The sequence below is a fragment of the Pollicipes pollicipes genome, unplaced genomic scaffold, assembly GCF_011947565.3.
Source record: "Pollicipes pollicipes isolate AB1234 unplaced genomic scaffold, Ppol_2.1 Scaffold_6967;HRSCAF=8260_pilon_pilon_pilon, whole genome shotgun sequence".
Classification (NCBI taxonomy): Eukaryota; Metazoa; Arthropoda; class Thecostraca; order Pollicipedomorpha; family Pollicipedidae; genus Pollicipes; species Pollicipes pollicipes.
Genome location: NW_023596974.1, coordinates 17501 through 40681, shown reverse-complemented (window position 1 = coordinate 40681; position 23181 = coordinate 17501). Strand labels below are relative to the sequence as shown.

At 50.3% G+C, this 23181-nt stretch overlaps 1 protein-coding gene across 1 annotated transcript in view; it reads right to left on the bottom strand.

Moving 5' to 3' along the window:
* Positions 1-13685: 13685 nt before the first annotated feature.
* The window catches only part of LOC119108900 (battenin), a gene marked incomplete at its 5' end in the record, with an annotated part of 17882 nt that continues 8386 nt past the window's right edge, over positions 13686-23181 (bottom strand). Inside the window, 5 exons of the mRNA XM_037232444.1 lie at positions 13686-15186; positions 15600-15740; positions 19121-19270; positions 19902-19970; positions 20331-20469. Of these exons, the coding sequence (XP_037088339.1) occupies positions 15067-15186; positions 15600-15740; positions 19121-19270; positions 19902-19970; positions 20331-20469 (619 nt within the window). The remainder of the gene's footprint in view (positions 15187-15599; positions 15741-19120; positions 19271-19901; positions 19971-20330; positions 20470-23181) is intronic.

Sequence of the window (23181 nt, the reverse complement as noted above, 5' to 3'; positions counted from 1 at the left end):
TAAGAGACATTAGAACGCTTGTTTTGTGTGACCAAATGCTGCTTAGTGTTTTCAAGCCTCGTCAGCACCACGCTTGCCGGTCGGCGTTTGGAGGCTGGCTCAGGGCCGCCACGCGCCCGACACCGCTTATTTTGTTTGTGACTAGGTTCCGGCACCTAACAAAGCAACCAGTTTGGTGTAGGCATACGGCAGGTATCAGGTCTATGTATATGACTACGCTCCAGCGAATGACAAACGTCCTAATGGCCGGCAGAAGATATCAGCTTAAAATTAAGCACGGTCTAACCGCACCAGACGCCCCGCCAAATGTCCTGCCTTTAGGGCACAATTCAAAAACATACTCCAGTGAAGCCTTAGGACCAGTTACGCCGAGAAATAGCGTTCGGTATGCCACTGTAGCACCGTCACGACATAATGAGGGTATCAGTTGAGAGTATTTCCGAATCAAAATTCTGCTATTAATGTTTGTAACAGCGCTATGCTTCTTCCCTGCAGCCGCGACCACCGTTATGACAGCCGCCGCGCGCACCTCTTCCGGTGCGAAAAAAGAGACGTTTGTGATTGGCTTAGCGCCCGAGAGCTTACTACCCAGAAGTTAGTACGTTTAAGTCTGAACCGGCGCATCACATGGATAATGTGATGCTCCCATTCCCAAGTCCCATGTTTTTTTTTGGGGGGGGGGCTATCTGATAATCTGCTCGGGTGCATTTAATCGTTCGGGGCCCTCTACATTGAGCCTTGGGCACGTACTATTTGAACGGGACCCTACGCAATTGTCGGGGGTCCACTCTGCTCGCCTCCTCGGCCACACTGGATTGCTCGGACTCCTATAGGGGTCATTTGATAACGTGTTCGGGTACACTCCATCTTTCGGGGACCTTCCGCACCGACTTGTTATTTGAATGGAGGACCTTACGCTACTGTCGGCCCCCTTCTTAAAAGATGCTGGGGCCCATTCGATCGTGGGGGACCTCTACATGTGGTTTGGGGTACTTCCTTTTCGAATGGAGAGCCCTCCGCGCTTTTCGGGGCCCTATCTGTTAACCTGCTCTGGAGCACTCGATTATTCGGGGCCCTCTCCATCGTGTCGTGGGTATTTCATATTTGAATGGAGGGCCGTGCGCCCTTGCCGGGCCCCCATCTGTTAACCTGCTCGGGCACACTCGAATATCCGGGGGCCCTTCACATAGTGTCTTAGACACTTCCTATCTGAATGGAGGGCCCTACGTACTTGTCGGGGACCCCATCTGTTCGCCGCTTCAGCCGCAGTGAATTGTCCGGGGGCCCTGCACATTGGGTCTTGGTGTTTGAATTTAGGGCCCTACACTCCGTTCTGGGCCACCTGATAATCTGCTCGGTATACTCCATGTTTCGGGGGCCCTCCGCACCGGATTTTGGGTACTTCTTAATTGAATGGAGGGCCTTGCGTTCTTCTCGAGCCCCTACTGATAAGCGGCTAGGGCACATTCTGTCATTCTGGGGCCATTTACATAAGGTCTTCGGTGCTTCCCATTCGAATGGAGGGCCCTACGCTCTTGCTTGGCGCCCTTTGTTAACCGGCTCGGGCATGCTCTATCACTGAGCGACGCTCTTCATTAGGTTTTGGGTACTTTTTTAATGGAGGGCCCTGCGCTCTTGACGGGGGCCCTATATCTTAACCTGCTCTGACGCCCTGGATCATTCGGGGTCCTCTGCAATGGGTCTTGAATCATTCAATTATATTACTCAAGACTATATTACTTAATGAACAGTGCGCACGCGCGTGTGGGCGTGTGCGTATCCGTTGGTTCACCTGCAGGCCAAACGGTCAGGAGTTTTTGCATGAAATTTGCACACGACCGAGATTCGCCGGCTGCGTTTGACAGAGTCGCGTCAAAATTCTGCCTTTCGCAAAAATGAGCGCGTGCCGAGCGAAAAAAAACGCGAAAATCCCATAGGGTTAACAGGGTCGACGCCAATTTCGCGATTCAGGCCGACGGCCCGAAAGGCCTCGCTTCCCGGAGCCGTATCTCGGTAACCAACGGTCGCAGCGAAATGCAACTTGAGCGGTGCGATAGAGCACGAATGGGCCATCGCAGTCGGGTGCGTTTTTGGCGCCACGTCCCTCGTGGCACGTGCACACGTGTTGACAAGATGAAATCGGCCGTTTTTGACGTGGTTTTACGTGCACCGTTATATCTGGGCGTGCAAAGCAGCTAGAGGCCTGAATGTTATTTCTCAACAATCTCAATTAAAACGGCTATATTTCAGTGCGCATCGCGAAGTTCTGCAACGTACCGTTGCGCGGCAAATTGCAATGCAATACGCGATGGACCGAGCTTTAAAAACCGAAGCCGAATACACTACCGTCAAAACTATGTGTGATCGGGCGTTGAAAAGTACATCAGCGCGTCGGTTGATTCGTGTTGTCTCTGACGCACCCTATTATTAATCACATTGAAAAAATGTCGCTCGCAAATGAGCATAGACTAAGGGGCTGCATGACTGCTTTTTCGCCGCGACGGCGGCAAGTTATTGCCCCGGCTCCCGGCGTACACCCAAGACGTTAAGGGTTGAAATGGCCGTTCGCGCGGCGGGCTGTTGACATTGTTCATATCGCCGGCGTTCATATCAAAGAACGAGCTTTTTGACAACATTCATTCTGTCCGGCTGTGAGCGGGGGCGGGTCGTCCGTGGGCACGGTCTCGGCTCAGCGCTGTGCGTGATGGTCGCTGTGTTCGCAGTGCGCGTACATGCGAATATTTTGTTTCCAACATTTTGTTTCCAACATTTGACAACATTCATTCTGACGCGGCTACGCTTTCAGTTTCATCGCGAGTGTGTGCAACGCAACGTTGCGCTGCAAATTGCAGGGCAAATTGCACGATGCCCAGTTTTAAGTGGCTGGCTGCTGTAATTCGTTGCATTCGGCCGATTGTGCCATCTTGCACCAAAATCTCGACGACGATGTGTCACAGCGAGTCGGGAATGGCACAAAAAGGTGTACCATGTGAAATGGTGCGGTCACACGTACCGTGTGGCATGGGCTCGTGGGTGGATTTTGTTCTTTTCCACGCGTTTTGTGCCACGTTTCGGCACCTCTGGCACAAACATCCGGGATTGGCACGCTTCGATCCTGAATGGAAGGACCGGGATGATTATGTGTGGTGACAGGTGCGACGTGTGATGGCTCCCACGTGTTGAACCATGGTTAAACCCTTTTTTGCTCTTTTGAGGACCCTCCACGTTTTTTCATCAGACACCAGGGAAGCATGCGCGTCGAGACTGACATGCCTCGATAGGCGATTTAACGGCCAGTTACTCGAACGCGTATGATGGCATGCTGGGCGTGTCATGTGACACGTGCACATTAGCCGTGAAGACGTATGTTGTCGATTTCGTTCATTTTTACGCTCTACGCGGGGTTTCCGCTCGTATGACACGTAGTAACAAGAGACTGGCATGCTGCGATAGGCCATTGAACGGGAAATCCCTTGGTGTCACAAGTGCGGGGTGGCGCGCTACACATGTCGGGCACGCACGAGCCAGGAAGGTGGCTTTTGCTCTTTTCCACGGTCTTTTGCTCTTTTTGCTCTTCGTGCTACATCTCGGCACCCAGAGCACGGAGCGACTGGGGGGTGGCGTGCATTCATAATACATCGAACAGACAAAGACGCTGCATGAATTGTCATGTCGCACGTGCTGCGTGTGACGGTGGCGCAAGCCAGCAATATAGACGCCGTTACCCAGTCGTTACCGGCCGTTTTTCACTCTTCGATACATTGCAATGCTGTTAAATACAACGGCAGTACGTGCTGTCATCATTCAAAAGGCTGACAGTTGGTGGAAGGGGCGAAAATCACCGGCCACACCCCACGACCGTTCACTCATCCCATGTAATAGGTCCGACTGTGTTGCAGAGAGCGCAGACGAAACGCTGTCTTTCCTGCTGGCGGCCGCCAAAGGCCGTCAGTACTGCGCGGCCAGCGGCCGAGTATTTTTCACACTCGCACGGTATGTCGGCAACCAGGCCACCTAGAACCGTGATTCCAACTGCAAAAGATACATAACGAAAATTTTCAAATTTTTCATCAGCGCAGCGAGGCAAGCGCGCAAGCGCTTGTACTTCCGATCTGAACGGAGGGCCCCACACTCTTTTTGGGAACCTTATCTGTTAGCCTGCTCGGGCACACTCGATCATTCGGGGGCCCTCTGCATTGGGTCCTGGGTACTTCCTATTTGAATGGAGGGCCCTAGGCTCTTGATGGGGGCCCCGATGTGTTAACCTGCTCGGGTGCACTCGATCGTTCAGAGCACCAAACATATTGTCGTGGTGAGTATTTCTTTTTTGAATGGATGGCCCTATTCTCTTGGCCAGCCCCATCTATTAAGCTGCTCGGGCCGGTGGCGGATGGAGAGGGAAGGGAGGGGAGGCACGGGGCCACGCCCCATGAACCATGCCGAAAGAACCTTAGGGCTCCGAAGGGGCCGATAACCGGCCAGACGGACGCAGTTTTCTTACAATAAAATTGGAAGCCTTTGGTCTTACAGACGACCTAAAACAATTGTTAGCAAAAGCAAAGTGTTCATAAGCAGACCAAGTTTGTTTACTGCTGATTGAGAAAATGTTGCTTGGGGGAAATTTTGGAGCTCATTACGCTGTCTAGGGCCATTGCACCGTTGGTTTTCTGGCCCTATATGTCCACTTGCCGGGTCGATCTGTTCGCCAAGGAGCTTTCCACGTTGCCCTTGATATCGTTGCATTTTCTCATAGGGCCCAATGTGCTGTTACGACGCTATTTGCCTCCATGTCTGAGCGCTGTTGATCGATCAGGTCTTCCTCTGCAGATTGTCCCAATTCGCCCGAAAGGCTTTTACGCTTCTTCCGGGCCCCATATGCCATGGTACACTCAGCTGTTCAGGGGCCCTTAATTTGAGTCTCGGGCTTTTCCTACTTGCTTGGAGAGCCTTGCGCTGTTGCTAGGGGTTTTATAAGGTAAGGCACGGAGACACTCGATGCTTAGGGGCCATCTACTTTGATCGAGGGCTCTTTCCCTTTGGTCTCATTTGCGGAGGACTCTTCACTGTTATCGAGACTCGTGTTGTTAAGCCACCCGCGTACTCTTGCTCGCACAGCGATATTAATGCATGGTCTTGGATCCTCCGCTCGGAGGGTTCTGTGCTCTGGCCGAGGTTTTATATGTCAGCCTGCCGAGGCACTACCGGTCTTTCATGGGCCCACCACGTTGGTCCTGTGTTCTTTTTGCTTGCTCCGCGGACCCTATACTTGTTGACGGGAGCCACTCTGTCGGCCTCCTGCGGCACCCATGATCGCTCAGGTTTCGTCCCTGTTGGCCTTGGTGCCTTCGCCTCAGAGCAGCGTTCAAATATGCGCCTATGAATTTTCACGCGCAATTGCATAACGTGATTTAACTTGCCGCCAACGTCGTGTGTTGCATTTTCATTAGCTATGGGGTGTGTGACACTTATTATACTAGTGCATCATGTTCTTAACATATTTTGAATGCTGGGATGTGTTGGACTCCTTTATAAAAGATGAAAAATTATGCACTAGTCATCAGCCATCAGCTGATTACATCGCCCAGCCGGCTAGCCGTAAAAACATAAGCTAGGAATCAAGTCTATGCCTGGTTTTGATGGTTGCTAGCAGATAATTCAAATTTATCTTTCCTGTTGTTCCGAAGCACTAAGCCTCAAAATCACAGCATCAAACATCATCTGTAGAAAGTGAGTGATTTCTATGTGTATGCATGCGTACCACGCCTAGCTTTATGAGGCCGTGCACAGTAAGATGGGTTTCCGTATTTATTAAATAAATGAATTAGTAAATACATACACGCCTAGATGCGTACCTATATATATATATATATATATATATATATATATATATATATATATATATATATGTAAATACACATGTGTATGTATGTATATATATGTTACATACGACTTGTCTTAAAATGTAATGACCGATATGCAAGGATATTTTTTCGAGGGGCCCCAAACTCCAGGGAAGTGCGTACTGTGCGTGCTCCCCCCGCTTGTCGACACCCTGGAACCGCCCCTGCCTCAAATCACAATCAATATCCATGGTTAAGAAACACATTGGAAACTGTGAGCGCTGGATTCCTCGGCTTCCGTCACCTGTCAAGACAGCCAGCATTTAGTGGCGTATGAAATGCGCAACTGAAGAAGTGGCGGCATAGTTTGTTAATCTTTGTTTTAAGATGTAGTTTGTTAATGTATGTTTGCGACCATGACTACATGGCACTTTCACAAGACGGGTTACCATTACTACGATTGTTACTATTTTTCAACATATTATTCACGTTGGCTTTTGTTCTGATATGTTTATTTCTTCCGATATGTTTATAGGTTTATTATATGATATGCTTACGTGCTATGTTTATATAATATGTTTATTTCTTATATGTTTATGTCTATTATATGTTGTGCTTATTTCTAATATGTTTATTTCTTCCGCCACTGGTATCTGTATGCAGATCTGTGTGAAAAATATCAACATATGACGTCAACGAGGCATTCGACAAAGGGCAAAAGTCGCAGTCTGCAGGCCTTATGAACTGTAAAAAGAGTTCCTGGGAATTATGTTTGCAATTTTTTCATAGGAACTCTTTTTTGCTACATGCAACAATATGCCACGGTTTTTGATGGCATAGTTCAATGTCAATGATGTCACCGGAGGGGCAAATATTCGTGGGCAAAACATTATTACTTTCCGTGCTCTCAAGAAGCGGCGTGGCGATGGTAGTGAGGGCGGAACATGGATAGTGATAGGAGCCAAATGAGGATCACTTCAAACCTGTCACGTGATCTGCATGGGGTTTGGTTGCATAATCCACTTGAGGACAGCAAAAACTGCTTAGGAGGCTGGTTCGGGTTCTTCAGTAAGAAATGTGACATTGTGGCGGTTGTGATGTGGTCGAATGATGATTGAGCTATGTACATTGTAATGAACTGACACCTCACATGGCTTGAAGCATCCAGCCTTTTTTACGCAGTACACAGTCGGTGAAAAGCAATCATTTGATGTGTGCAATTTTAAAAGAAATGGCCAGAGGTTTATTGGGATGAGGTAGAAACGTGAAATCTCTGGAACATTCTACTGAAATTAAATTTAACATCCCCCTGTTCATTGGCATTTGTAGTTGGCATACCGCTGTCACAATGCCTGATATTCATCAAGGCAAAATGCGTTCCATTAGGGTTGCGCGTTTTAATGCCGGGTGACCTCGATGGAGGGCGGTGGAGTGTTGAAATTGGTGAGAGCAGCCGCCCTCACTAATTTCAGCCGCCTGTACGACCCGTGGCTTAGGGTAGGCAGGAAGCTTGGTCGGTCGGGACGGCCATGCGAGCCGGGGCGTGGGCAGGATGTTTGGTACCCCGGGATGACAGGGAAAGCCGAGTGGGGCGGAAACGCCCGCTGGCGGAGGGGGGGGGGGGGGAGGGACGCCGGGTCGGGTCGGGGATTCCAGGATTTGGCCACCCGAAGGCGGGCTTCGGTGGCCGGGATGTGATGTGTCGCGGCAACCGGCGCCACCTCCCGCTCGAGCACCCAGCGTGAGCACCCACGGTCGATGACAGGGTGTCCGCTGTCGCGGGCCACCTTCGTACAAAGTCCGGTTTGCAGCGACGGCGTGCCTCTCACCTCAGCGCGGGTTCAGGCGGTACACGCCCGCTCCCCGTGCCCCCATCTAAGGCAGCGTCGGCAGCGGAGGGGCAGCGGTGAAGAGATTCGAACGGGAAGTGCTTCCGAACTTAGTGTTATGGTGGTGAAATGCTAAAGGTGAGTATCGATATACTCTCGCGTGTTTTAGCCGTGTATGCGATTGTGAAAATGTTTTGCGTAACGAGCAGCTCTCCGAGGCACTCCAGTGTCTTGTGGCGGAGGTCGGGCTCGTAGATGGCGGCGCGTGTATTGTTGAGTTTGCGATGAAGCTCAAGCCCCCCTGGCCGCTCGGGAAAGGTGGTGGCCATTAGGAGGCTCTCAGATTGTGTTTGGGTGGCTGTTCTGATCAAAATGTTCTCGGCCAGCGGTGTGGTTTTCAGACTGCGCGTGTTGGTGAGCTTGACGAGCCTGGCTTTCACCTTTAATCGAGATTCTCGGGCGATGCTTGTTCGATCGGTGAAGGAGCCTGCTATGCAGGTCTCCGTAATTGCGAGTGGCAGTATCTGGGTGCTGTGGGTTTCGGTTGTTTTGTTGATGGTGTCATGCTGCGGTGTGCGCTGGGTGTTCATGTCAGTGGTGGGTGGGAGGTAGGCTTCCTGTCAGTCTGAACCCTGGAGGTCTATTTCCCGAGCAGGAGCAAGGCCGGGAGCCATGATTTGCAGTAGTCTGGGACCCTAAAACAGTGGTCCGGGCCCTGTGTCAGTAAGGGGTCCACATTGCCTAAAAGGGGTCATGTGTCGCCTAGTGGCCCCGAGTCGGTCAAGGGACTCGTTTGATGAGGTCTGAAGAGAGGCTGAAGTGCTCCTCGAGGCCCAAGATGAAAGCCCGATTAGAAGGCTAAAGGGCTCGAAGAACTGGCCGTAAGTTACGTAGGAGGAATGTTTCATGTCTGAAACTGTTGAAGCAAGTACCAGATATGATGAAATTAGTCCACTTATAATTACTGGTATAATTTTAAGTACAAAGACTGCTCTGGATAATCGATTCGGATTGACACTTGAACCTGTGCAGACGACCCAGATCAAAATCCTGTCAAAGCCTCTGAGTTCTATCGGCTCAGAGAGATTCCGATGTGTCACTGCAAACTGAAGAGCGCGGGCGATTTACTTCATACCGCCGTGTGATGCATGATTTCTTCGGTTTATGAATTGTAAGATGCGGACAGGATTGATCTCACAGTGGCTTCTGGCTTCTATCCGATTTATAGAAGGTAAAAATGAAAAACATAGAAAAGAAAAACACGCCTTAACTAACAGGCGTGTTTTATTAGCAGGCCTTCATTAACAGGCGGGCAACATCCGGCGATTTGTTTTCCTTTTGAGGGGAGGGGGCCTCCACTGTCAAGGACATGTGCCCTGTCCCCTGACGAGGCTTTGGCTGCACCCTTGATACCCTCCAGCACGTTCCTGTTGCCTCAGTCAATGCTGTTTGAAACTCTCCCTCGCACCGGACTCTGGGTCCATGCAAAAGCTTCTTTCGCTCCTGTCTCAGTTTTGATTTCTAAAGTAGGTCTTCATCCACCTACAAAGCCACCGAACGCTGTTCCCCCCGGTTTACTGTCACTCTCTAAGCCATACTTTCTTTACTTTCTCTTCTGTGCTAAGACGTGATTTCACCAGTTGATTGCGAAAAAGCTAAGAGTTGAGTTTACCGCCTGCTACCTGATATCCGACCATACAGTGATTAGTGTTAAAAGAAAAACGCGGCCTCTGCGATCGCAATAATGTTGGAACGTCGCAGAATTTTGGCGCCAAGGTGTTTATTACCCCTATTGCAGCTCTAACGTGCGAACTATAACGAGAGGAAGGTGGGGGAGTAATTTGTCGCCCTTGAGATGCAGCATTTTATGGATGAGGCTCGTCATTTTTACTGTTCAGCCTCCTTCCCCCCCCACCCCCACCCCCACCCCTTCTTTATTTTGCGGAACTATGCCCCTGCCCTGGTAAGAATCCCACCAATTTCAGGAAGAGGGAATTCGGGTAGTGCTGAAAGCGGATCACCATCCATTCCTCCTCACGGCTCAATAACAGCTGATAATGGCCAGAGATCTAACTGGCCGAAACGTTGTGCACATTCTAAAACACCAAGCGAGGACGATGCTTCGAACAGTTGTTCCATCCGTGAGTTAAGCAAATAATTTGTTCACGGAAGGCGCTTCTCATTCAGGCTGCTTTTGACCCCACCTCGCCACGTCAAGTCTCACTGCCGCAGGCTGGCACCGGCGTGCGCCTGTCGCCACGTCAAGTCTCACTGCCGCAGGCTGGCGCCGGCGTGCGCCTGTCGCCACGTCAAGTCTCACTGCCGCAGGCTGGCGCCGGCGTGCGCCTGTCGCCACGTCAAGTCTCACTGCCGCAGGCTGGCGCCGGTGTGCGCCTGTCGCCACGTCAAGTCTCACTGCCGCAGGCTGGCGCCGGCGTGCGCCTGTCGCCACGTCAAGTCTCACTGCCGCAGGCTGGCACCGGCGTGCGCCTGTCGCCACGTCAAGTCTCACTGCCGCAGGCTGGCGCCGGTGTGCGCCTGTCGCCACGTCAAGTCTCACTGCCGCAGGCTGGCGCCGGCGTGCGCCTGTCGCCACGTCAAGTCTCACTGCCGCAGGCTGGCGCCGGCGTGCGCCTGACGCCACGTCAAGTCTCACTGCCGCAGGCTGGCGCCGGCGTGCGCCTGACAACTCGACAGGATGGTAACAAAGGGAAAATCCCACGCGCATGTGGCCTCAGCGTGTGCAAGAACACATAAAAGCGTAAATGCGTTGATATCCGACCACCGAAAATCCTCGCCAGCGAACGGAACAGGCCATACATTGCATAGTGGTGAGTATCCCCGCCAGTCCCGCGGGAGGCCAAGTTCGATTCCCAGACGGGGAGCCAGGCGGCTGACGGCCAGCACAGTGTGGACTGCGCCCACTGGGATGTTGGTTGTGGTCCAGCATTGTGTGCAGTGTTCTTCGGGGTATTCTTGCACATTTTGGTACGAGTTATTTCACATTCCTCATTTCGAGTACGACCATTTTCACTGACATTGTAAGTTGTTCAGTTCATCTGCAAGGAACATTGTGCATATAGAGAAAACAGAATTAATAGCCGTACTGCTCGTAGAAGAACCAGGAAAATGAAAGGGTGGACGCATTGATGTTTTGGCTGCATGCCTTTTTTATCAGAATATCAGTAGTAACTCCAAAATCGCCTGTTAACTGTACTCGGTTTTGCATTTATTTTTTACAGTTCTTACAGATCACCAACATTCACTGTATGAAACAAAGAGCAACTGCAAGCCATTACCACGATACAGTGCACATCTGACTAAGAATTAGAATGCGCCAAAAATGCGTGTACATGCAAACGAATTGAAGTAAACCGGCAACACATCACGCATGATTCATGCATGCAAGCGACTTTAAGTGAACGATTTCAAGCAAACGATTTCAAGCAATCCGGCATCACGCATCACTTATACGTGCAAATTATTTCTATGAACCAGGCATCGCGCATCACGCGTCAGACATCAGTCATACATGAACACGATTCTAAGCTAGCATGCATCACACATCAAGGCGCTAATGACATTTGCATAATCTGCCATGACAATCCAGACAGCAAAATAAGCAATTGGTCCGTGTTTTATCCCCTGAACGTTGGTGACTTGTAAAACCTGTGAATCGCCGTTTGAAAATAAGCTGAGAAATGAAGTAGGTCGGCAATTTCTACTGATATTCCTATCGGTGAAGGCATGTAGCCAAAATATCAGTGCACTTGTCTGCCCATTCTCCTGGTTATTCTGCAAGGAGTAAGTCTATTAATGTTGTCTTACCCACTTCCAATTGATGTGTGAGTTGTGCTGTAGGCACTTTGTATTTCTAACACGAACACAGTCGCATTAATAATTTTCTTGACGTTGTATAGTTGCCTCGTCGCCACAGTTGCTGGTTGAAGTTTCTTTTCCATTATCATCCCACCGCGCGTAGCGGTGCTATCGGTTGAATACAGCAAAGCCGTGTTCAGCGCTACTGCTGGGAGGCCGCACGGTGGCGCCACCGGTGGGTCGCGGGGTGGCGCCTCCCATGTGTGATGGCTGCGTGGCGCCAGGTTTCTTAATTGCATCGCATGCTTGTTCATTGCCCATGAATTTTCTGGTTTTATATGTAGCATTGTGATATCATTGCGTATCATTTTGTGCGTGTGGGGCGCTGCTGGACGGCCTCTCTGCAATGCTTATTCGCCTGCTATTATGTCGGCCTCGTCAAGGCTAAGAACTTCTCACCACATCGCTCAACACTTGGTGGCTTGTTGTGGATGACGCGCGTCCCGAGCGGCATGCAGTCCAACGCCCTGCGGAGTGTTAAGAAAGACTTCTGGAAACCATCAACAATCAATTGCGTAGGTAAATTTTGTGCACTTGGTAGAGGACAAGCAGGCGAAGGAGAGACACTGTCTAGGAGCATGCATTTCTACATACATTCCTAGAGCACACATTCCTACTGCATTTGTACGGGCCCCGGAGCTCAGTGAGTACAGATTGCGCCGGTTTTTAACTTCCTTTCGGGAACCCTCTGTGATGAAAACAAGAAATCCGAACTTGAAGATGGGGCCCGGGCTCCCGGGCCTCTCCCTTGGCTGCGCCCCTGCACAGGGGCATTCCAATGATACGTATATGATCGAAAAATGCATCAGCAATGAACAAACACACGCCGCAAATATGAAACCTGGCGCCACGCAGCCATCACATACATAGGAAGCGCCACCCTGCGACCCGCCATTGGCGCCACCTAGCGGCCACCCAGCAGTAGCACTCACCAAGGCTTTGCTGCATTTAACTGAAACACTGTTTCGCTCGGCGGGATGACAATGGAAATGAAACTCCTAGGAACAAGCACGGAAACGGCACAATTATACAACATTAGGATAGTTAATAATGGCGCTGCATTCGCATGAGAGAGGTAAAAATTCCTTAAGAAAAACTAAACATGACTGAAGGTGACTGTTCACAAAACGGCTTAAGTGAAGAAACTCGCACCAAAATGTGAACTAATCCCCTAAGACACTGCAAGCAATACTGGGCCGCGACAAGCTTCAAAGTTGGTGGAGTCCACAGCGGCGGCCAGTCCCCTCACCCCCCCTCCCCCCACCACACACACCTTGTTAAACGTAGTAACAGTATCTTTGAAATGGAACGTTTGCGGTTACCATTGTGGGTCGACATACGTGCTTGCTTGGCGGCCCCGTTTGACTCTAAACCACTTGAATTTTTACTACCACAAACCGACGCCCGAGAACTAATCTTCAGAGCATTACTCTCACACATTTCGTATATCTAGGGTACGTTGGGGCACATGTAGCAGGGACAGTTTCTCCCATCCCTTTCCCTCCATGGCAAATCCCCTGACCTGCAGGGTGCGTGTTAGAATTATGTAGGGAAATGCTTTGCTAGCATATTATGAAGAAATATCTCCCGACTTCCTAAATATTGACCGCTCGTAGGCGATAGGCGGTGAAACACGTCCTTTGGATTATTATTTAACTGCGGAGTGGTTGGCTATATATGCTTGTGTGTATGCAAAGAAAACTGTATGAGGGAACTTTTGGACATCCATGTCGACGCATTCGAGAAAGGAACAATCCGGATTTTCTTCCGTCGTTTCTTCCAGCATCGAGTCTCCTAACCGCGTTAGAGACTTCCATTATGCCCATAGGACCGGGGCCATAGGTCGAAGGGCATCGTTGGCCGAGCGTGGTCGCGACATCTGTGACTGCTATCCAAAAGAATGAGTGTCATCACTCATGAAGTTGGTGGCAGCTGGGCGAGACGTTCTTGCCACACTATGTTGTGGAATTTGGCCTTATGACTCAGGATGCTCGGTGAAGAAATAGGCGTTTTAAAACCCTAATCTCACACGCGGCTTTTGAATTAGCGCGTCCTTGAGGTTACATATTGATAGCGGCTGTATAGCGGCAGGAATGCTTTTTTGTGGAGAGGGGGGGGGGGGCGATGCTGCTCACATTTTGTTGTATATTTTGATTACACATATTGCATTGCGGTTGTTCCCAATACCACTTTCCTATCTTTTCGAATTCTTCACATAGAGTTTCTATTTAATTGCAAACACAAACCGCGACGCTTCAAGGTAACATTGCATCAATATTTGATTTACATTCCCTCATCACATGTTCTACACCTCCCGCAAAACATGAGAGAACAAACATCGGTTTATATAGATATAACTTTTCTCCTTCAAATCGTAGATGATCAAACACATCGACTTGCTGCACTCGATGATGCAACGACTCGAGACGCCCAGCGCGCCGTCATGCATAGAAGGCCCCAAGCGATACGTACAGGTTCATTTAGGAACACAATGCATGAAGAATCGCTTTAAAATGAGTAGCAGTCGGGAACATTGAGTTCAAGTGCTCGCTCCCGAGCACACATACACAGACACGCATACGCACGCATGCACGAACGCACGTGCGGGCGCACGCAAGCACGCGCGCATGCACGCACGCATTTACAGTGCTTAAAGCATGTAGGCGAGCGTATTTCGATATCTGGCTGCGTGAGCCTGCGTACACGATTGTGTTGGTGCTGTGATTGACGCATGAACTGTAGTGTTCAGGCTCTGCAGCTGTTGCTGCTTTACATTGTACGTGACATGAACAAGGCACAGTGTGAAACAAGCGGTGATGGCAGTGCCACCCGCGATGTCAGCAGGAAGTGACGGATGCTTTCTCTCAAATTTATCGCAAGCCCAAGGGAGCATTCTCTCCCGTGGTACGAACTCGCGGCTCAAGGGAACGTCTTGCAACTTGAAAGTTGCAAGCAAAATTTCCATCCTTTCCACAGGTACGGTAGAAACGAGTTGCACAACATACAGAACGTTTCAAACATTTTACAACAATAAGCCACTGACACAAACATGCATGTGAAGAACACGAGTGGAACGACCGGGCAGCGGGATACCAAGAGCCTGTTCAGGATGTTGTTCACCTGGCCGGTATGTCGTTGCACACATTCGGGTTTCAGACCGGCGAGTAGTACTGGTGGATACGACGTTTGGTTCTGATGGAGACGCCGCCAGGTGCTGATGAGACTACGAACTGCCCTCATGGTGGCGAAGACATGTCTTTCCGGCGACAGAGTTATATTCTTGTGGAGACGCAGGCCTGTCTTCACAGAGACAGAGACCTGTCTTGGTGACATCGGAGTCGGCGCCGCGGACGGGCGCGGCCTCTGCCGGCGCAGCGGCGCCGGGCGCGGTTGGGCAGTGTCGCGGGGGCCGAGCGGCACCGCCACACCCATCTCACCACCCCCAGCCGTCGCTACAGACCGCGACGGTGCGCTCGGGTCGACCGTCAGCTTCGCAGCTCACTCTACCCAGCAGCCGCCTAGACGAGCCTGCAGAGCGCGTCGTGCACGGGTATGGCCAGCAGGCCCGACATCACCGCAGGCAAGAAGAACGACATTGGCATCATGGCCAGGCACTCCTCGCGGTCCACCTCGTCCACCTGAAACCGTCGAGGCGAGCGGCGCCGCCGTCAGCGCGCGACACTGCGCAGCACGCTCGCCCGGTCCGGCTACAACACGCGTGGGCAACGGCGTCACCGGGCTGAATACTGCGGCCCGGGACGACGGTAAACAGCTAACTCATAGACAGTAAGTGTTTGATGCATCCTTTCTGAGTGACCTTCACTCACGTTCCGGGGGCACGCGCTGCCATTACGTCGAGGGGGTGCTTACAAGTGTACGCTACGTGTGGACGTAAGGGGGGGGGGGCACACGCGAATTTAGGGGAGCGGGAGAAGGAAACTGGTGATTAAGAGAAACTAATTTCTGAAATCACAGCTCTTATTTCTGCCGTTTCAACAACTGTATCGTCTCCGTATCACTGCGGCACCATCGTACATCCAGCGTCACTTACCTCGTTGTAAATGGTAAACATTGTCGATTTGAACTGCGTCCCTTCCATCAGGCCTTGTATCAAAAGGATCGCGAACATGATCCATACACTTGGGAGAAAACGTAGGCATGCGGCCAGCAGTAGCAGAACCAGAACAAGGCCCTGTGGACAAGGAATGGGCTATCAAGGACAGCACGGAATCGCTAGTGTTGGAAGCAGCCAGCCATTACACCGCCCGGCCTCCTGAATGCGCATAGCAGTGCACTCGTTTCGCATCAGTTTAAGTTAAAAATCCACTGCACACTTTTGATAAGGGCACTTGTTGCATGGGAAAGATACACATAAGTTGTTGGTCCTAAGAACTACCTTGCTGACAGAAGTTCCGAACTTTGAACATGTTGCCGCGTGACGCGACATGGCTCGACGACCAAACGATCATGTCTATTCGGTTCAAAATTACGTAAGTTGTTAAGTGCATTTGCGAGGAATATTATGAATATAGATAGGACAGGAGTAATAACATTATTCGTCGAAGAAAAAAAACAGGAGAATGGAGAGATAGATACGTTGATATTTGGGCAACATGCCCTCATCAAAACAACAAAGACATGCTATGTTAACATGTCAAAAAGGCACGTTAAAATTTTTTTTAAAAACATGTTAAAACCCATCGCAAAGCAAACTTTGTTTCGATAAAGGCATATTGCTGAAACGCGAGGAATAAAGCTATTACTACTGTCTTATCTACAAACGACCATGCCTTGTTTTTATTCACTGGGATTAGACACTGGGGTCTTATAGAAATAACTGGAGCACATGCAGAAGTTTTGCCCGAGCTTTTGCTGCAGGGGACGTGAAGCCGTTGTATTTTGTATACGGTGGGCCGACGATGAAGAAATGCAAATAAGCATGCTCCATCCAGCCCAAACTGTGCTGCATTGGCCTCCAGCGGTGCGCGGTGATTATTATTGCGCACCCGAATATAAGGGCGGCTTTTGTATACATCAGTCGTTGGATTACATGTACTGCCGGACGTCAGCACGTATCCGGTCCCCAAACAGGCTAACGGTGCGCCAGTGACACCGCAATCTGCGAAAACAGTGAGTCCGGTTCGGCCACCACGGCCCGTGTGAACAGATCTCGGAAACCTCGACCCTTGTGAACCGACATTAGAAGCCTCGACCTGTACGAACCAATGTCGAAAACCACGACCCCTGCGAACTGATTCCGGAAACCTCGACCCGTGCCAGCCATTTTCAGAAACCTCGACCCCCGCGCATCGATGTCGAAAATCTCGACTCCGCTTCAGGACCGCTTCGTCACAAGACCGAATAAAGACTTCGTGCTCTAGACAAGAAGATAGGGCATGTCGGGCTTCACAGAGGCGTAAAAGTTGTAAATAAGCGCGCGTTGAGCGCAGCAGTGTGTCGACGTACACTCAGCGTGTCTCTTGTTCTCAAATTGTGTCCCAGGCGACAACACACGACCACGAGCATCGCCCGGCGCCCAGCTCCAGCTTCTCCCTCCCCCTCCACCGCCACATGTGTCCAAACAAGCCAACCACTCGTTGAATGCGTCTCGGCTGAAAAACGCAGGCAGAATCTGTCCTTGGGCCGATGGCCCAAGACGGCGGCGGCGGGGCGAGCACGCGATGGATCCGGCCCTGGGTGCCGTTAACGCGGCGGGCGTGTTTACCCGCCGCACGCGCGCGACTGTTGTTGACCGCCGCAAGCGGCGGGCCGGGCGCCGCGCCCCGTCCGCGCACTGCTCACTGATCCCGGCGATCTGCACCGCCCTGGCGACGGCACATCGGCACGGAACACACACAACATCGACACACATCTCCTGCGACGGCTACAGTTCGCCACCGTGTCTGTAATGCAATTGTTGGCTATGCAATTATGGAAAGGCTCTGGTTTTCATGCGCCATCTGTGTGTAATGGGATAAGATTCGTGATGGTAAGAGAACACCAGAAATGTTATCCACATGCACAACTTGTCATGGCATACCCCATCTACAAATCACAATCACAGTGCCACTGGTAAACCAAAAAGCATGCCACATGATTAATGTTTAATACAATGTCTGTAAATATGCGTTATTTTCATTGCCTTAGTCTCGCTGACTGGCCAATATATTCCGCAGGTACTCGGGTATGACATGCGCAACATTCGTCGAAATCGGAGGAGTGGCAGTGCATAGTTGGCTATTTATGCCTGCTTTTTCATACATACAAGAGCATACAATTTACAGCACCTTAACAGGGTTCTCACGTGCGATGTGTTTCACATTTCCGCGATTGTCATTAGTTTTCAAGCTACATGCTTGATAGAGATTTGTTATGTTGCCTAAGGCAATCTCTTCCGATATCAGTTTGGCACTCATGTCCGTGTCAAAAATTTCAGGGCAACATCTGACGTCAAATATTCGATAGAGATCGAGAAGCTATATTCAGCAAGATATGTGAAGTGCAAACGGATGTCTTAGACATGCTTTCATCAGTTTTTGACCTAGGAGTGTTGCTGCAAACTTTACATGATCACAATTTTTGTGGCGTTGCTGAATGTGAACGATGTCACTTGAATGGCACGAACAGGATGTTTGGATAAAATGATTGCTATCTTGGTGCGTCGCATCGTCAACGGCGCTGTGGCGACCGTCGTGGGACGAGGAGGCATGTATGGTGGCAACAGGCAAATGTGGAGCATTTCAAAGCGTCGTGCGATATTGGCTGGTCATATGATGTGTCCACTTAGGGTTAGCAGACATCATATGAGGGTCCAATGTTTCATATTTCAAATGCAGGTTGTGGCAGTGTAGTGATTGTGACTCATTCTAACGCTGTGAAATAGGTTAAGTATATTGTGCACGCTCGTGTGTGGTGTAATCAACCGAGGGGACTTCCACAATATGATATATCAAACATTCATTTATTCTTTGGCAGTGCATTGCCATGAGCAAATGCATTCAATGTTAGGAGACCTAGCCTATTGTTTATTAAGACGAGCTGTAAGGGTGAGATGGCTGGCACATCTGGGCGAGGGGGCATTGTGAATCCCAGTCCTCTTCCTAATCATTTGTAGTTGGAAACTGGCGGCGCCATTATTCAGGCCGATCATTTGATACTATAGAAATACCGTAGTCTGCGTGCTGTTATCACTGCTTTCTGAGCACCATCACTGGTATAAGGCAAACAATGTTGTGCATTTAATGTCATTAATATGATGTATTCCATGCACAATCAAATGCAACGATCTAAAGTTCAGAAAAACCATACCAAATTTGCATTGCACTTATCTTAATATCTGTGTGTTGATGCCGGGTCAGCATGGTAGCACGACGGGCTTTCCTGTGTGAGATCCTAACTGTCTGTGACGGGCTGGGCCGACGACCGACATTTGGAAAAAGTCATCTGTAGTGACGACCCGGTTGTCTGTACGCGCCGAGTAGCTGCCCATTGCCGGCTGCTATGTGTCAGCCCGGCGTCCAGGTACTGGCTATCAGAACTCTGGCCAAGCCCGAGGCTCAATGGTAGCCTCACCTGACACACGACCGGCGCCCAGAGACGGTCCGTGTGGAACAGCCGATGCCCGGAGCGCGACAGCATCACGCCAAAGCACTGGATCGTGATGTACCAGTTGTACTGCTGTGACGGCGTCAGCCAGATGCCCGGAAAGTAGATGAGCTCCAGCTGCAACAGACACCGCCGCAGCGTCACAGCCGGCCCGCCCGCTAGCCTCGGCCGGGTCATGCCGGTGCCACGCAGCAGCCGAAACACCCCTGGTCAGATGGTCATAACCATCATCATAATCGCCATCGTCATCGTCATCGTCATCTCACCATCATCATTATCGTCGTTATTATCACCATCGTTATAGTCATCATCGTCATCATCATCATCACCACTATGATCACCACCATCGTCCTCGTCATCACCATCGTCATAGTCGTCACTATCATCATTATCGCCGTCGTCACCATCGCCACCACCATCACCGTCATCAGCATCATAAGCATCCTCATCCTTATTAACATCATCGTCATCATCTTCAATATCACCACCATCATCAGTATCATAATTATCATTACCGTTGGAGTTCTACGACGCATTCATCTGCTGAGGCTATATGGCGTCACCTGCCTCTGAACCTAGAAGAAACTGCAGGCACCGCGGGAAATCAAGCCCCGTACCTATGGTTTCCCAGACGCCCAGTTTAACCGCTACACTACCGACACCCCCTGGTCAGATCAATCTGGCGGTGCGCGTGGTAATATGCAGGTCACCAAAGCACGTGCAGTTGGGGAAGAAGATGTTTTCGTACCAGACCGGAGCCGATGAAGTACATCTCTAGGTAGAACATGAAGAGAGGAAGAATAAATTTTGAAGCGGCCTGAAAAGAGACGCAACCGAATCCGTTACCAGGTACTTCAAGGATTTTCCTACAAACGGCAAGGTAATAGCCAGTTCGGCAACAAGTAGAGGAAAGTGGCAAGCACTTCCTTTGTTAACTGACAGGGTTTCTCAGTGAGTCAACGTGAGTGGGTTCGAAAATCGTCAGCAACGCCAAGTTAAACCAGCAAACCACGGCATATATCGAGAAACGAGTCAACTATTTCAAAGACGCTTTAGGCAATAAGATGCGTGTGCGATACAAGAGATTTTGAAGGAACTCAAATCGGACGACTACGCGTAGTCTTAACCACACTGCGCTACACAAGACCATGAATAGACTCTGGTCACCGCCACTCACGCGCATGATCTGCAGCCTCTTGAGCAGGCGGGCGCCGAGTTTGGCCTCGGCCGGCTGGGCCTGGCGAGCCTGCAGCTGCTTCAGCTGGCGGCCGGCGGCCTCCGCGGTGTCGTGAGGCCGCGCCAGGATAACCCAGAAACTGTGCCGCAGAGTCACCGGCCCGCCGTCAAACCCGCCACAGTGCCAGTATCATCCAGAAACTGTTCCAGAAACTGTCACAGATCCGCCGTCAAACCCGCCGCAGCGCCAGGATGACCCAGAAACTGTTCCGTAGGGTCACAGATCCGCCGTCAAACCCGCCACAGTGCCAGGACAACTCAGAAACTGTTCCGTAGGGTCACAGATCCGCTGTCAAACCCGCCACAGCGCCAGGATGGCCAAGAAGCTGTTCCACAGATCATCGGTTATGCCCACCACAGAGAGAAACAGCACCAGAGTCACCAGCAACCAATGAACTGTCTCACAGACCCACCATCAAACCATCACATGAACACGCCCAACACATCTGGTTTCTGCATGCGCATTTTCCACAGTGGTTCTGACAAAGACCAGGGCTCGCTCGATCTATTTAAAAATCTTATCAATCCCTGCAAGATCGTCAGCTACATCTGATTGTTCTGCGCACGCGCACGAAGACACGCAAATCGCACAGTTCTGTGACGAGCATATGCGCACGGACCATCACCCGACCTTTAGGACAGGGGACTCTGGATCTGGCTAACACACGTGCAAAGGGTGATCTCGCATCAGGAGGCCCACCTGTTGATGACAACCTGCCCATTTCGGATCACGCGGTTGTATCACGTTCAGACACGACAACTTCGCAGAGGATATTTGTCTTTCATGGGCTCGCGTGCGGGTGAGGCCTGACCACGGGAGCAGTGTGCACACGATCTTAAAACATGGCTACGCGGTCGAGAATGCACCAGATGCTCATTATAAAGAAAAAGGTGGAGTCAGGCTCTGATGACGCAGCACACAAAACTGATCGGAGTTAATCTGCTGAGTGCAGCCTCAGCTGCATCGGTGCCCCCAATCGGCCGGCGACTGGGGTCACATGACACGGGGCCGCGTCCCGTCTGGCGTAATGGGTGTAATCTGTCTGAACACACAGCTGCTCGGAGTCCGGCGGTGGGCAAACACGGCTAAGTCTGCTGAAAGCTGTGGCCGCGGGTGCGGGCAGGCGAACAGGCTCCAGGGACGTTCGAAGTGATCATGCTCTTCCTTGAGGAATTTCAGTTTCCACTGGCTCCACTGAGTATTTTTTTGATTTTGCAAGGCATTTCAACTGGATGGACATATTTATAGCTTTTTACGTTGCCTTGCCTTCTAATAATACCCAACCCATTTGTACTGTCTATGTTTTTTTTGCAATTCGATGAAATACTAATCTGTACCACTTGTAGTAGTCCCTATCCACATGATAAGACAGAAGTAATAGCCTTATTCCCAGGAAGAAAACCAGGAGAATGGAGATCTAGATGGATTGATATTTCGGCAACATGCCTTTATCAAAACAATAACATAGCTGTTTTTAAAACTGCCTGTCGATGATTCTACTTATTTCTCAGATTTTTCGTAAACAGCATGCCACGGTTTTTACAAGACACCAACATTCAGGAGATTAAACAAAGAGAACTGCCAGCCTTTGCTACGATACAGCGTATATCCAACTAAGAATAAGGATTCGCGAAAATACGTGTACATGCAAACGAATTTAAGTTAACACGCATCACGCATCACGCTTCATTCAAACATGCAAGTGAGTTGAAGTAAACAGACATCACACGTTACGAATCAATTATATATGTGAGTGATTTCAATTAAACAGGCATCGCGCATCACGCGTTAGGGATCACTTAAACATGCACGCGATTTTACACTATTACACAGCTCCTTGTTTAATCCCCTGAATGTTGGTGTCCTGTAAAACTGTGGTTTGCTGTTTAAGAAAAAAAAACTGAAAAATCGAGTAGGATCATCGGTAGGCAATTTTGAATTCCCTTCTGCTATTCTTTCGATAAAGGCATGTTGCCGAAATATCAATGCATCGATATCCTCATTCCCCAGGTCTTCCTCCGAGAAATCAGGCTATTACTGCCGTCTTATCTATGAGGATAATGTTCCTCGCAAATGCACTTACAACTTTCAATCCCTATGCATTTCATTCCGATTTACTGGTACTATATCCAAGGATTTATTCAATACGTGAAAACACCACTGAAGCGACAATACGTTCGGTGATAGACGCACCACGTGTTGCGCATATCACCAATCTTTCAGTTACTCCACCAAAGAGCCAAAGAGCCATCATCATTCAATATGAAGAGAACTGCATTATTCGAAGGGCATATAAGATATCATCGCTACGCCCACGCCGCTCGTATAGCAGTTAATTTCGGCAATTGATAGTCACAACGAACATCTGTTAGCCCGGGGTCCGGGGTCGTCAGTAGGGAATATGATCTGCGCCACTGGCCGGGCGGCCGTCTCTTTGATGTGCCATCGCTTATGCATGCACAGCTGGGGCTCCTTACAAATGCTGCAAGACATAATATATCATGCACATATTCTTCGACTGCTGCCGCCAGGAAAATCAGATGTAAGGTGCGGGCTGTAGCGGATCCCTGCAGTGCTATCGATCGACTCTTGATTGCCGGCCGGTCTGCACATGCGTGGCCGCGTTCCGCGCGAGGTCAGTGATTTGACCCTCCGCTGCCCGATGTGACTAGCTTACAGTGTGGGTGTCTGTGTGTTCCAGACTGAGCCACGACCGGAACAGTGCGTCACTGCAACTTCAATGTTGTTGCAGTTGAATGCCTGCAATTCAGCTCAGTGTTGAGTCGGTGGC